Source organism: Python bivittatus, unplaced genomic scaffold, assembly GCF_059951505.1.
Source record: "Python bivittatus isolate LINGU-HERP-01145 unplaced genomic scaffold, Pbiv_v1 ctg000350_np1212, whole genome shotgun sequence".
Classification (NCBI taxonomy): domain Eukaryota; kingdom Metazoa; phylum Chordata; class Lepidosauria; order Squamata; family Pythonidae; genus Python; species Python bivittatus.
The window spans coordinates 43,633,022-43,648,868 of record NW_028277074.1 but is presented as its reverse complement, the minus strand read 5'-3'; the positions used below and the strand labels follow the sequence as shown (position 1 = coordinate 43,648,868).

Below are 15,847 nucleotides of genomic sequence, written 5' to 3'. Positions count from 1 at the left end.
AGAACTATGGACGGAGGTCCGTAACATTGTACAGGAGGCAGCAACTAAAACCATCCCAAAGAAAAAGAAATGCAAGAAAGCAAAATGGCTGTCTGATGAGGCTTTACAAATAGCTGTGGAAAGAAGGAATGTGAAAAGCAAGGGTGAAAGGGAAAGATATAAGCAACTGAATGCAGATTTCCAGAGAATAGCAAGGAGAGATAAGAAGGCCTTCTTAAATGAACAATGCAAAGAAATCGAGGAAAACAATAGAATGGGGAAGACTAGAGATCTCTTCAAGAAAATTGGAGATATGAAAGGAAGGTTTAGTGCAAAGATGGGCATGATAAAGGACAAAAAAGGCAGGGACCTAACAGAAGCAGAAGAGATTAAGAAGAGGTGGCAAGAATACACAGAAGAACTATACAAGAAAGATCTTAATGTCCCTGATGTCCACGCTGGTGTGATCGCTGACCTTGAGCCAGACATCCTAGAGAGTGAAGTCAAGTGGGCCTTAGGAAGCATTGCTAACAACAAAGCTAGTGGAGATGACAGTATTCCAGCTGAGTTATTTAAAATACTAAAAGATGATGGTGTTAAAGTGCTGCACTCAATATGCCAGCAAGTTTGGAAAACGCAACAGTGGCCACGGGATTGGAAAAGGTCAGTTTATGTTCCAATTCCAAAGAAGGGCAATGCCAAAGAATGCTCAAACTATCGCACAATTGCACTCATTTCACATGCTAGCAAGGTTATGCTCAAAATCGTACAAACTAGGCTTCAGCAATACATGAACTGAGAACTACCGGATGTACAAGCTGGGTTTCGAAGAGGCAGAGGAACTAGAGATCAAATCGCCAACATTCGCTGGATCATGGAGAAAGCACGAGAGTTCCAGAAAAATATCTACTTCTGCTTCATTGACTATGCAAAAGCCTTTGATTGTGTGGATCACAACAAACTGTGGCAAGTTCTTAAAGAGATGGGAGTACCAGAGCACCTTACCTGTCTCCTGAGAAATCTGTATGCGGGCCAAGAAGCAACAGTTAGAACCGGTCATGGAACAACCGATTGGTTCAAAATAGGGAAAGGTGTACGACAAGGCTGTATACTGTCACCCTGCTTATTTAACCTATATGCAGAGTACATCATGAGAAATGCCAGGCTGGAAGAATCACAAGCCGGAATTAAGATTGCAGGGAGAATCATCAACAACCTCAGATATGCGGACGATACCACCCTCATGGCAGAAAGTGAAGAAGAACTAAAGAGCCTCTTGATGAGGGTGAAAGAGGAGAGTGCAAAAGCTGGCTTGAAACTCAACATAAAAAAAACTAAGATCATGGCATCTGGACCCATCAATTCCTGGCGAATAGAAGGGGTAGAAATGGAAGCAGTAACAGACTTCATTTATTTGGGCTCCAAGATCACCGCAGACGGAGACTGCAGCCATGAAATTAAAAGACGCTCCTTGGGAGGAAAGCTATGGCAAGCCTAGATAGCATATTAAAAAGCAGAGACGTCACCTTGCCGACAAAGATCCGCATAGTCAAAGCTATGGTTTTTCCAGTAGTAATGTATGGCTGTGAGAGCTGGACCATAAAGAAGGCTGAGCGCCGAAGAATTGATGCCTTTGAACTGTGGTGTTGGAGAAGACTCTTAAGAGTCCCCTGGACTGCTAGGAGGTCAAACCAGTCAATCTTAAAGGAAATCAACCCTGACTGCTCATTGGAAGGATTGATAATGAAGCTCAAGCTCAGATACTTTGGTCACCTAATGCGAAGAGAGGACTCTTTGGAAAGGACCCTGATGCTGGGAAAGATTGAAGGCAAAAGGAGAAGAGGACGGCAGAGGATGAGATGGTTGGATAGCATCACTGAAGCAATGAGCATGAAACTGAGCAAAATCAGGGAGGCAGTGAAGGACAGGAAGGCCTGGCGCAATATGGTTCATGGGGTCACGAAGAGTCGGACACGACTTAACGACTAAACAACAACAACAAATCCTGCTTGAAAGGACTGAGATTGGCAAGGTAGGAACCAGTGTTTCTCAGGGCAGAGAGAATCATTTTGTAAGTCTAACTTAACTGCTTCCAAAGGCCATCAAGAGATCAGCCGTGTTTCTGTTAACTTGGAAGAGCAGGTACTCTCTATGTCTCCCTACAGACATATATAAAGGCTTCATACTAGGGTTTAGGAGTAAATCACAGCTTTTCAGGCACTTATTCCACACTTGGCTTCATTTGATAGAAGACTCTCAGACACGAGTCATCAAGATAAAGATCCCTGCAGACAAGAATGAAGCTTTAAATACAACAGCTAATTGCCTACTGCAGCACAAAGGTAAGACCCTTTATATATGTCTGTAGGGAGACATAGGGAGTACCTGCTCTTCCAAGTTAACAGAAACATGGCTGATCTCTTGATGGCCTTTGGAAGCAGTTAAGTTAGACTTACAAAACGATTCCCTCTGCCCTGAGAAACACTGGTTCCTACCTTGCCAGTCTCAGTCCTTTCAAGCAGGATGCTTATCTATAATTATAAGTCTTCGTTATCATCATTTTAGTCACACGCACATACACACACACACACACACTTTTTTTATCCTTTGACAGCATCTTCCCCTCAACTTGGATAAGCAGTTGCAACATATCTTCTCTGTTCATTATGATGTGAAGAATTAATCACATATCTAGGTAATTAGTCTTTTTAATTTATATTTAAATATATCTTGATCTCTCCTTCAAGCATGCTGAAGCACTGCCAACCTGTATTTTATTTAATTATTACAGTGACTGCTTAAAATTTACACTACATTAGTAGGCAATTTAGTAGTAATTCTATGGCAATTAGAATACCATAGGCGTTCCTGTCTGCAGCCAAGTTGATCTGATATAAATATTGACATAAAGACTAAATAGCTACATGTAGAATTTCATTTTCATCATATTGTATATGTTTTATTAAAAAAATCACAAAACAAAAAGTTAAGCTTGACTTTCTGTCTGCAGTCTGGCTGGCAAATAAATGGTGGCAGGATATGCCATTTGTACTGCTGATTTTATCTCCTAGTTCAGCTACTCTTTTGCTGAATTACTTTAAAAAATGTATAGATGAGCTTGGGACTCTAAACAAAAATAATTGAATGTAAAGAAATACAAAACATAAGAATTAGCAAATTCTTTAAATTGTCTGTGTTTTTCTTTAAAAATTTACATCCATTAAAATAGAAGTACTTCCCAGTTTATGTTTTATTTTGTTTCTTTGTTTTTGGCTTAAGTCATTTTTAAAATTCATATTTAATTATCTTTTATGTAAGAAATTATCAATAAATTAGTAAATACCAAACTTGTTTACAGTCTTTCATGCAAGTAATAGATTTTGGCAAATTCTGCTGGATGAGAAAATTTCAAAGCCATATATACCTTTACCATGTTTAAATATGCAAGTTTTGATCTGTTTTCTTTTAGAAATACACCCAGGCATTTAAGCAACTTGATAAAGGTCTATGGTTAAAACTGATACAGCTAAAACAGAGACCATGAAATGAGTAGAACAGGGCACCAAGTATTAAGATGTGTAGGAAGGATCAGTTACCTTCTCTTATCGATTGTATTGAGCATACATTAATACAATTGTAAATAATCAACTATAGGAACCCTTAAATTGGTTTAAGTTCCACAGAATTCAGTAAAGAATTACCCATAAGACATTTGCCGGTCAAAAATGTTGGAATTTTACTAGATGCCAGTTTGTAAAAAGCATCTAAACAGATTTAGGAGTTACTACTGAAAGCACCTATGTTGAAATGACTAGAAGTGAAAACACTAATAAGATTTCAGCCAGCTCTAGAGCATCTAGTGCTCAGTTACAAAAAATACAACCCAAACTGTTGTATATACTTGGAAAACAGTGACAAACTTTTGGAAAAGGAGTTCAAATGCCTCCTTGCCTGTACTCACTAGGTGGCCTCTGTAAGTTACCGTTCCTCAGCCTTATTTTCCTATCCATGAAGTATAAACTACAGTAAACAATGACTAACTGTGATAAATTCAAAACAGAATTGTTATTGCTTTTTTCAGATTTACTGATGGAACAGACTATAATTCTAAACAAGTTAAATATATCTTGCTCAGAGGGAAGAGGAAGTTGATTTTAATGTATCACCCTCGTTCTGTGAACTCAGCCAACCAAAAATGACTAGTTTACTTGAAATTGCTCATAATTTTGGTTTTATGTCATTTAGAAAGTTGTTAATCCTTATTCACTGTTAAAACAGCACATATTTATGTTAATTAGCTTTATTGTTGCAGTTTGCTTTGTTTGAATTATTTCAGTGGAACAATAAAATAGCTTTTGAAAATGGTATTTCATGGCGTTTATATTTAGCTGAAATGCCATTTCCAGGTATTGAAGGCGGACACTGAAGATCAGGAAACCATAAATAACATACAATAATGCATTCTCAGAATCAACAACACATTTGCAAATACAAAATATTACAGGTTTCTGTGTACATCTCTTCTTTAAAAGTTCTGTAATTGCATTGAATTATTCAAAACAAATTTGAGCTGACATACTTGGAAGACTTAGCATAATGACTGCCAAGATGATGAAGATGTTTCATAAAAATATCAACACAGTTTCTAGTATGGCATAATTTCTCATCATTGTTGCTAGGTTTTCAGGATTTGCATGCTATGCCTGCTCTGGATAGAACAGGTTCTATCTGTTGGGATTCAGGCTCTGACAGTGCCGTGCTTGAGCCAGTGTTGGTGCTATGTTGACATGTGCAGCTTGCAAAGTTGACATGTCCAGCATGCTGCTGGAGCCCAAATCCTGCTAGAGCATCTCTGCCGGCCCCTATTCTCTGCCACCATTGACCTGCCTTGCTTTGTGCGCAGATGCTGCGCTGGCACATGATCACCATGCAGGGAAGCAGAGGGAATATTGACGCTGACATTGCCATTAGTCCATGCCAATTGGTTCCAAGGGGTGCCCAGAACATAGGGTGGGGTGAGACGGTAGGTGAGAGATTGCAACCATGGTGATTAAATAATCAATAATGAATTATTTTAATTTAAGTATGTTATTGATTAAATTCATTTAGCTTAATTTTTAATATTTGTGCATTTCATTTTTGTAGGTGTGTGGGTGTGGCCCATCAGTTAGTGCATTTATGTAATGTGGCCTCTATATTCATTGAGAATAAAACACTTATTTTAAAGTTTCTCCTAGAGGAGAATTTGTTAAAGGTTAAAGGTTCTCCTAGAGTTAATCAAGGGTTAAAGATTCTCCTAGAGTTAATCAAGGGAATGAATGAGGAAGGCATAAATTCTACTTTTTCTATGGTGAATCCTGCATTGTACATCAAACTGCTGATCAATAATCAAGAAACTTACAAAGAGTAGCATAAGGCAGAGGTTCCCAAACTTTCTCAATTCATGGTGCCCCTGGCATTTCCCATACTGTGTGAACTCTCTAAGAGTCCCATTTATTAAGTAGTAAAATATCCCATAGAGCCTCTGTGAGTTCGCTACACCATCCATACACCATCTAAAGTGTACAACAGTGCTCAGTTAAAGCTATTGGCATCATGATCCAAGCTAAATGCTACTGTCCAGTCAGCAGTCACTTGCCTGTACAATTATGACTAATTTAGCATCCCCGTAATTATGCCACGTGATGGTCCACCAGTAAGGACGCTGGGTTCTTCTCACAGATGGTGCTTAGTTAGAGCAACCTCATCCTGGCTTATCCACCATGTTTATAAATACTACTAGTATAACTTTGTATACTTTTGAATATTTGGGGTAAAAATACAATGTAGCCTATTTATTATCATTTGGAGAAGCAATAAAGTGACAGCTGGAATGTTTGATTGTTTTGAAAGTGTGTTTGATTCTTGGAGTTTTCTTATTTATTTATTTATTTATTTATTTATTAAACCAGTTTATTTGAAGACCTCTCCCATATGTCAGCTGTCTTCAGCAGTGGATCAGAAGAGGAAAATCCCTTCCGCCTAAGAATATTCAAAGAAATGTATCGAGGCAAACATAGTCTCTTTGTTTCCAGGAATAAAAAAGAGTGGTCCTAATACTCCGTACAGTAGAATTACTCTTTCTATCATGTGTGTCAAACTTTTATATTGTTAACATAAACTATTTTTACTGTATCATTCCATGTTTTTAATTATCAATTTCATGTCTTTGTTCTTTAGGACCCACAGCATGTCTCAACAGGACACAGCAATCAAAGTAAGAATAACTTTCACTTCACAGTTGCATTTGATGGAAATCATGATTGGTTAAATATTCCATAAGATAAATTGGCAGGGAAAAAAACAGTGTTTCCTGTATTTTGAATGTGGCCATTACTGTTTTTTGAACCGGAAATAATCTTGAATCCTTTGGAAAAGATAAATTAGGTATACGTATCTAGGCTTCAGATAAATGGTCTAGCTTTTAAGAGACATTTGTAGATTATTTTCTGAAACAATGGCAATGCATTCCCTCTATTCCCTATATCTTCTACTCTCCTGACAGTGACATCTCCAAAATTCTTCTTATACTTCACTGGAGAGGGCATAGGGAAAGGTCTTGAAGGGCAGGAAGAAGAACTACTAAGGCAATGGTCAGATAAGAGAGGCCTGAGCCCAGGCCAAGAAAATAACTTGAGAAAATGTCTCAGACAAGCCTCTTCCTGGTTCACATGAAAATAAAGTGTGGGGGGGAGGGGGCGGGAAGCCCATTCAGACTTGCAAGATTCAGTTACTATAGCTATTACAATAAAAGTAGTCCTGCCCTGTATGGCATTAGTTTCTTAGTCTAGTCTATCTTGTGCTGACATTCAGTTAGGGTAATACAAGATGTTAATAATATTATCCTTCTTTAATTTAATCAATGTAATTTCCTAACATAGAGAACTGGATCCTAAGATAAATTAATTTGAGCAAGTTTACTGAAGAAAAGCTTCCCTCCCTGCCCCATAAGTTACTTAATGCACTCCAGCCTGTCCAGATGAACAGGGGATCTTCTGAAGAATAGGAATATGGAAGGAGTATTGTATTTCAACTATCCTGAGATCCAGTTTGGAACATTCCTCCACACTCCCAGACATGACTTGTTTCCATATTGTTTAGGATAACTTTGACTTTTATAGAGGCTATGGGGGCACAAGAGAGGAAGAAACAGATACGTTTTGTTCTGTGGGTTTATTAACTTACTTTGGGATCTAACTCATTGTGTTGGAATGAATGCACAGGTTTATAAATTCTGTCTTTCTCGTTTTCTCATAGGCATATCCATATAAACAGCAGTGATTTAGTTACGTGTAGATGCTATAAAACTATATGGCCTCTCTGTTGCAAAGAATCCTTTTGTGAGAAGGGTTGGGTTATCTGCTGAGCAAGCTAAACATACATAAACACGTTAGGAGCCTTTTGTTTTACTATCAGTTAGCATATATCTGGAGAATGGTCAGGGGATGAAAAACATTTGGGAAAATGCAGTGCAGTCCAGAGCAGTTTAATTGCCACTCAGCATTTGATACTATTACGAAGAAGAGCATAACGTTACAAAACAGAGAGAGAAGATAGATGTACTAGTTTCTCTGAGTGGGAGAATAATGTCTTTTATGAACCATTTACATTAAAAGAGATTTTTACATGAATCTGATAATAATCTGCAGTGAAGGTAATAGCAAAACAAGAAAAACCACATGATTCTGAGAAACGGAAAGAGGGTGTTGCTACAGATATTTTGGGACTTTTGTTTTCTCCTCTTCTTAAATGACAACCAATTATTACCCACAACCCCTACCAACTTTTAAATTGTGGCTCTGGCATTTAAACTGCTCCACCTATCAACATTATATCCCAGAATTTATAAAATATGTTTTGAAATGATTCTCCTTCACTTGTACATGGGGTCAGAGTTATTACTGACACAGACAGGTCATGCAGCAAGCTTATCGAACAAACAAACTGAGCATGGATTACCTACCCTTGGTTTTGTGATAATTTGTTTCATTTATGCAGCACTTCTAGTGTCAGGTGGCTGTTCAATTCTGCACATATAAATAAGCATGGTACCAAAAATTCAGTCTGCCGTGCTTATTTATGTGTGCAGAACTGAACAGCCACCTGAGTGTTGGGTACTGATAGCCAAGAATATATATAGTGGCCTAGAAACTGAGCAGAAGCCTGCCAATTAAGTCACCTTGGGATGTGAGTTTTCCTTGGTGAAACCTAAACAGGTAATATAAAAGAAAGAGAAACAACTTCTTTGATTTTGCAACAAGTTGGGACAATGAATAAACAAACACAACATGGGTTACATTAAAACATAATGCTGTCTTTAATTGAGTATTGCAGAAATGAGTCTGAGCAAATTTTGGATTTCTATAGTCTCATGTTCTCAGTGATAACGGTTGTGCAGAACATTGTAAACAGTTGTTTCAGTTTTCAATTGACCACACTTATTAAATATGTGAACCTTAGATTGCAGTTATAGTTTTAACAATTAATTATCCGAAGAAGCCAGAATGATAAATTATTATTTGACAATGTGTAGTTAACATTAATTCACTTTTCCTGGTTCAGACATAACATGTTTAGTTTAAAGGAATAAGCTAATGCTTCCTATCTCTGTTCAGCCACGCCAGTGAAATAGACAATGCAATAGAACCCAGGAAAAGGATGTTGGTTTTCAAAATACTAAGGTTTGGAGCATCTACATACTCTTCTTTATCAGGAAAATGGTAGCCAAATCCCTACTGCATCAACAGGCAGTTAGCAAGAAGACCAAATAACTTCTTTCCTAATAAGCTTAGAGATAAATGGGGTACTAAAGTAAATGTATCTAGTTGCCAAGATTTCTGTCACCCAGCCCCCCTTTCACCTCCCCCCCCAACCTTTCCCTTTCAATAATCCCAGTTAATAAGACTGTGAGAATCTAACTTTCTTGGTTGTGAGCAATTGCTATGGACTTGACACCAGAGGAGGAAAGGGAACATGCAGACCACATCTCAGTAATGTTTAATGTAATGTGGTTTAGCACAGGGGTAGACAACCTTTTTAAGCTGGGTACTTATTTGGAATTTCGCAAGCTTGTGTTGGATGCACTCATGAAATTGCTTTCTATTCACAAAGTGGCTTCCACAGTAGACAGAGCAGTCACAATGTTTTCAATTTACCTAAAAGCAAAGTAGTCCATTCCATTGGGATCTTTGTAGACCCAAAAGCATTGTTTTTTCTAGGTATATGGATACTAGAAGGGGTGTTTTGCTTCCTTTTTAGTTCTTTTTAAAAATGTCTTTTTAAGTAGATGGACTAGAGAATCTGCATCAATGGAGGTACCTAGGGACACTTTGTTGCTTCTCCCTGGCTTAGCAGGGATCAATTAGATGTGGTACATATGCATATTATCCATGTATTTCCCGGAATAAACATTGAGATTGCAAGTTTTATTGAGATCCTAGCAATGGGTCCAAGTAAATATTTCAGAAGCCGGTAATTTTATAATGCAGGGTATTTCATTAGAAATTAGAAATTTAAGAGCTGAATCTCATTTTAAGAATTATTTCTCTGGCAGGTTAAGTACAATTGCCTGTCTCCTGAAATTACACCATTAACTCTGTCTTGGTATCCTCTGCAATTATGAATGTTATAGATTTAGATCTAGAAATAACGATTCCTCTTTAGGGGAAGACTACACAAGCAGAAAACTTCTGCATTAACAGATGGTTCATTTTATAGAAAACCCTGCAACTAAGACCCTGATTTGCTGTTTGATTTTCTGTTTATTTGCTGAAGTTCATTCAAATAGCTGATAAGAAGCTATAACACAGTTACAGAGAAATGTACATGTGGGGCATCCCGTACTTTAAAAAAGAATCCCCAACATGTATTAGAACATTTCAAAAGATCATTTTCCTAGGCATTTCGAAATCTGTAGCCACACCAGATCTTAACTTTCTCAGGGATATGCCTCAGCTGAAGAAGCCTAATACTTATAAAATATATTTATTTGGAATTAAAAAAAAAAAAAGTTATATAGCCACCTATATTATATAAACCAAGCCCAGGTGGCTAACAAATACACAAATAATAAAAGCACAAGGTGAAAACTCTAACACACCATCGCTATATACCAATAGTGAAATTTATCTAAATCTATTAGGTAGAAAATCCCATTCATTTCAATGGGACTCCCAGATAATTGGGAATTGTTTGAGGGAGATTGGAGCTTTTGATTATACATACCTATCTACCTTCCTTTTTTTTTTTTCCTTACAGTATGGCAATACCTGTTAGAAATGGCTTAAGACAATATGAATTGGGGCAGGTCCGTGACTTCACAGAACATTTCAGACTTCCAGCCCAATCCTGTTTTGACCAATCATGCTATATGTGTTTCTCAGAATATGGTTACTTTGACATTACAGTAGTTATTACAGTTAGACTATTTTGCTAAGAAGGTCTATTATGCGATAAAACAAAAAATACAAATGCATTGTATTTAGGCAATTTAGGAAAGAAGGTAAGATAAACAGTGCTTCTAATTTATTTACTGTAGTTCTATATAATAGGAAGCTACACAATCAGTGACCTAAAGACCAGCCCGTTGTCATATCAGGCCAAGCGGAACAGTATCTTCCTTATTGTTATTCCTCTTTTTTGCAAAAAATATTTTGAGAAGTCATATTTGACTTTTGCATTGAAACTGCAAGTCTAATGGTTTAAAGGATTTTAAGTAGACCTTAGTGTGAAATAATACTTTGTTGTTAAGGTGCCACAATATTCTATTGTCTTACACCATTTTTTCCCCTAAAATGATACTTTCAAGGGCAGAATTTTCCTTTGGCAGTCAGATTTTTTGAGGTGTCTTGAGCTTCATGCAATTTACAGATTTAGGAGCAGTTAGAAGGAAGTTATACTGATTCATTCGCTACTGAAGCCAATGGGACAGGATATAGCTATCCAGCAAAACAAAACAAAATTGTTCTCTAACAATTGCTACTTTGGAGAATGCACTGGCTCTATATCCTGTATTTAAAAAGAATAAGCAACAAGGGAGCTTCTTGGGTACAGTGTAAGTAGAGAAGCCTATTTTATAATCTAGGTGCTGCAGAGCTAATGCTAGTGTTCTGGTAAGCAAACTCATAATTCTTAACTTATTAAAATTCATGTTTATTGCTGACTTCAGTATATGGAGTTTGCTTGTTTTTTTAAGGCTGTTATTAATTTTCAACTGTGTTTCTTATCATGACTTATATCACTACATAATGACCTTCATAATTATGGCTCCTTTGTTCATACTCCTATTCTGTTGTTTTTCCAAGGAAAAGATGATGCTGAGCCAAAGAATCCAGAAAACAGTACCTTACATACATCGTAAGTCAACCTAATATTTGTGGTTTGTTGAAAGGGTAGTAATTTTCCTTGAGATCTGGGACATCCCTGATGGTGTGTCTGTCAAAAAAGTCAAGATGGGGGCTGCAACTGCGTAATTAAAGTCCTGCTTCTTATTTACATGCAATGCTGCCATCCAGACTTTTTGGCCATCTAGTCTTCCTCCATAGACACCTCTGTTTAACATACACATCTCTTTTGGATTTAAAGTGTTACCTTTAATACTTTTGAATACTATTTCAGTGATAGTATAGCAATTGGCTAGTATAGCAAAATTCCTTGATTTCTAAAGAGGCCATGTAGCCAGCATATACTTTTTTGAGTCAGCACTTCATAAAAAATTTAAAGATTCTTTATATGAAAACAGGAGCTTTTCTCTCTGGCTAAAACATATGTCATATGTTGCTTATGATTTACTGTTGTAATTTTAAATGACTGACGACTACAGCAGCACATTCCAGTTGCTGAAATGCAACTGAAAGAGTTAATATGATTTCCCACAATTTGTTGATGATTCTGAATTAATAAAATCAATAACACGATAGATCACAGAATGTGATTTATTCTAATGAAATAATGGGAGGTTTTATCCGTTTTGTTTCAGTATACAAAATACTACACTGCTTTTACAGCTATGAAAACATTGGGCTCTAAAACATATTCCTTTCTCAAAGGGAAGAAAACCTGATTACACAAGTAAACTCAGTTTAATCTACAACAGTGTTTCTCAACCGTGGGAACTTTAAGAGGTATGGACTTCAACTCCCAGAATTCCCTAGCCAGCATGCTGGCTGGGGAATTCTGGGAGTTGAAGTCCACACATCTTCAAGTTGCCAAGGTTAAGAAACACTGATTTACAGGGTCAGATCTCTCTTTTATCTAGTTGTTACATGAAAAACAATTCTTCCAATCTGCAATTTTAGAGTGTATCAGAGTGTCATTTTTACTTCAAATGCGTGTTATTTAAATTTAGTCTGCTATATCATGTAATTTTTCTCAGTGCTACCTACCATTCTTACTATGACTGGGAACAGTTAGGTGCAATAAGGGTTATTTAGCACTAGATGTTCTTGACAACAATTAAAAATAATACAACCTCTCAAATAAATCTAAAAAGATGTTTGATATAGCTATGTATGCCTTTATCCTGCAAAAATTATTAAGCAAAAATAATTATTGTATAAAGAATATGATGGGTGAATAATGGTTGTCATGTATATTTTAGGGTTTAAATAGCAGGAGTTTTAACATTTTAATATACAGTGGTACCTCGGGATACGAACGCCTCTACTAACGAGCTTTTCGGGTTACGACCAGCTCCAGCCGCAAAAATTTACCTCGATGTGCGAACTCCGCCTCGGGGTACGGTCATTTTTCCACCCTGACACGTGGTCCACGGCCGTTCTCCTGTCGCGTGGTGCCACGCCGTGCCCAGCCGTTCTCCCGCCGCGCCACGCGGCACCCGGCCGTTCTCGCGCCGCATCCGGCTGTTCTCCCGCCACGCTGCACCCGGCCTTTTTCGCGACGCGCCATGCCCGACCGTTCTCCCGCCCCTGATGCGTGGTCCGCGGACGCCAGAACGGATTAACGGTAATTACATTGAACCCTATGGGGAAATTTGCGTCGGGTTGCGACCAACTCGGGATACGCCCAGAGTCACAGAACGCATTAAGTTCATATCCCGAGGTACCACTGTATTGTGCATTGGTTTAGAATATTTTTGTTTTTTAAATGTGATCTTTAATGATTTCAGCAGATGTTAGGAATAGAAAATGCTTTGTACTGTATTCGTTTTAGTAAAATCAAATTTGAGTATGTATAATTATTTGTTAATTTTATATGCAGCCCTACTCCCACTGACTGAGTGGTTACAAATAAAAACAAGATAGACAAAAAAGAAGAGTAAATATGGCAAGGATGACAAAAGAAACAAACTTATACAATTCAAAGGGGGCTTTTCTCACTCCCGCCAAAGGCTTAGGTGAAGATAATAATAAATGCATTTCATGAACTGTGGTTTGAAGTTGCCTTCTTTGAAATATAGCTCAAAACTGAAGTGTAAGTCAGATAAGAGAAAACCTGGGAAATATAGTGTTACTTATACCTACATTTGGGGAGTATGTGGAATAGTAAAGAAATTATTAAAGGACAATGTTTTAGAAACCTTATATACTAATTGTTGCTGAAATTGAAGAATATCAGACCTCTCAATCATTAAAAGAAAGATGTTCCAATCTATAAATCAGATATACCAAGATCAGTCTGTCTGTCATTTACATGGGACACTAGGTGTAAGTGTGTAGCCTTAGGGAACTTCTGCTTTCATAAACACAGATATTCTCTCTCTTTTTATTTCATGGACACATCTAGTACACTTCTAGTATACTTATCAATATAAATGGGAATTTGAGTCAAGGATTGGCTCAATTCTGAAGTAGAATTTTGAAGTAGAAATTAATTTGCTCTTTAAATAATTAACTATTGAACAATTAAGAAATTATTTTGAGAGTATGAGGTATTCTCTACATGATAAACCCAGAAATATAACCAGAGGAAAAGAAGGGAGAAACAATACAGTTACTGTATTAAAAATATTCATGAAAATGTAGTACAGGTCGTCCTTGCTTAATGACTGCCCTGTTTAGCAAGTGTTTGAAGTTGTGATGGTGCTGAAAAAGTAACTTTACAACCAGTCCTTGCACTTATGACCATTGCAGCGTCCCCACAGATACATGATCGAGATTCAGGTGCTTCTCAGCTGGCAGGCATTTACAACTGTTGCAGCATCCCGTGGTCATGTGATCACCATTTGTGTGCTTCACAGCCAGCTTCCAAGAAGCAAAGTCAATGAAGAAGCTGGCAGTAAAATCACAAGTCGTGGTCACGTGATGTCATGCTTAACAACTACAGGTGATTCGCTTATTGACAATTTAAAAAATTGGAACTGCTCATGGAGAAAGACCAAGAAGTGGGAGACAAAAATGGAACACACAGATACAGGCATTACTGAAGTTTCTTCTCATAACCCTAGTTTATGATCCAAACCTCACGTCGGTGAACCTGAGGTACTCTATTACATTTTCTAAAGATTATGCAGTGTTGTAAGGATACCTGATCAGACTAGGAAGTGCTACAAAGGAAAATCAGTCCTTGAGAACAACCTTGTACTACTGTGAGCATGTTGGACATGTTTTCTAAAAAAAAACTTCCCTAAATTGCAGCACTGAAATGAATTAAGCTATACTGTGATGTAAGTACCAATGCCTTCCCAGATGCAAAGAAGATTTTCAATAATTTCACAAGTTCATCAAATGTTTTGATGGAGTAGGAGCAGTGAGTAGTCTTATGGCAGCAAATGTCTGTGCCTCACAGACAATCAAAATACTGTTTATTTGGCTTAAGGCTATTTATTTTGTTTGCTTCATAATAAAAGCCTCTCTGTATATCCATCACTGGAAGCAAGCTGACTAATATTAAATTCTTCAATATGTCAAAAAGCACCCATTTTAAAAATATAACACCCAGATTCTGCTCAGATTTCCAATTAAATATTATTTCTGTCTGCTTACCAAAGAGAGCGCTTGAATACCAAACCAACTTCCTGACAGTTTTCAGCTCTCAGTAAATGTCACATTTGTCACCAAAATGCTGTGTTGAAGAAGGAAGAATGGAAATAACACACAGAGGCCCAGACATAGCTATTCTAAACTCCTAAGACCTGGATCAAACACAGCCCACAGCTAAAGCGCTCTTAAACTATGTGAACTGCAGTGGCCAAAAGCTATTACTAACGCAGCATCCTGTAGATACTTAACACTGTGCAAACTCTTTTTCTTAATGCCTAAACTGTCAAAGTCAATGTAAACTATTTAAGGGCTTATGGAGAGCTTGCCTCCTTGAGATTTAAATTGTTCTTCCCAACTCCTTCAAATACTGGCAACTTAGGAAGAATGTCTTCCAGAAGGAAGAATGTCTGGAGAGGCATGGGTTCTTTCTATTTTATGTGGCAGGGCTTTTTTTCTTTTTTGAAGCAAAACCTTGTTGCTTCAGTCCTAAGAATAAACCAGCCTGGTGGAGTTCAAATTCTAGTGGCCACCTGGACACATCCATGACATGTTCTTAGCAGGAACATCTACCAGGTATTTTTAATATCATTTTGTCTGTCTCTCTGTCCAGCTCTTGAGAGACAGCAACAGAATGGAAGTAGAAAAGTCCACTCAGAGATAGAGGTGACAGGGCATGGCCAGATTGGCGAAATGAGCACCTTAGTAGGTACATTCCCATTTGGTCACCAGTGTCATCTCCAGTGTAATGGATGGCAAAATAACAGATGATATACATTTTGAGGCTGCTGCTGCTGCTGCTGCTGCTGCTGCTGCTGCTGCTGCTGCTGCTTAGTGTCAAAATAACGAGAAATCAGTACTTTCCAGGACAGCTAATGATGAGAGCCAGTTTG

At 37.6% G+C, this 15,847-nt stretch overlaps 1 protein-coding gene across 3 annotated transcripts in view; it reads left to right on the top strand.

Annotated features, from left to right (window-relative positions):
• AFF3 (ALF transcription elongation factor 3) overlaps positions 1-15,847 on the top strand; it is a 277,229-nt gene that overhangs the window by 163,985 nt on the left and 97,397 nt on the right. For all 3 annotated transcript variants that reach the window (XR_015796877.1, XM_088145043.1, XM_088145042.1), the window contains exons 6-7: positions 6,199-6,235; positions 11,322-11,373. Coding sequence is in view for 2 of the 3 variants with exons in the window: in XM_088145043.1 (XP_088001169.1) it covers positions 6,199-6,235; positions 11,322-11,373 (89 nt within the window). In the remaining variant the exon portion in view is untranslated. The remainder of the gene's footprint in view (positions 1-6,198; positions 6,236-11,321; positions 11,374-15,847) is intronic.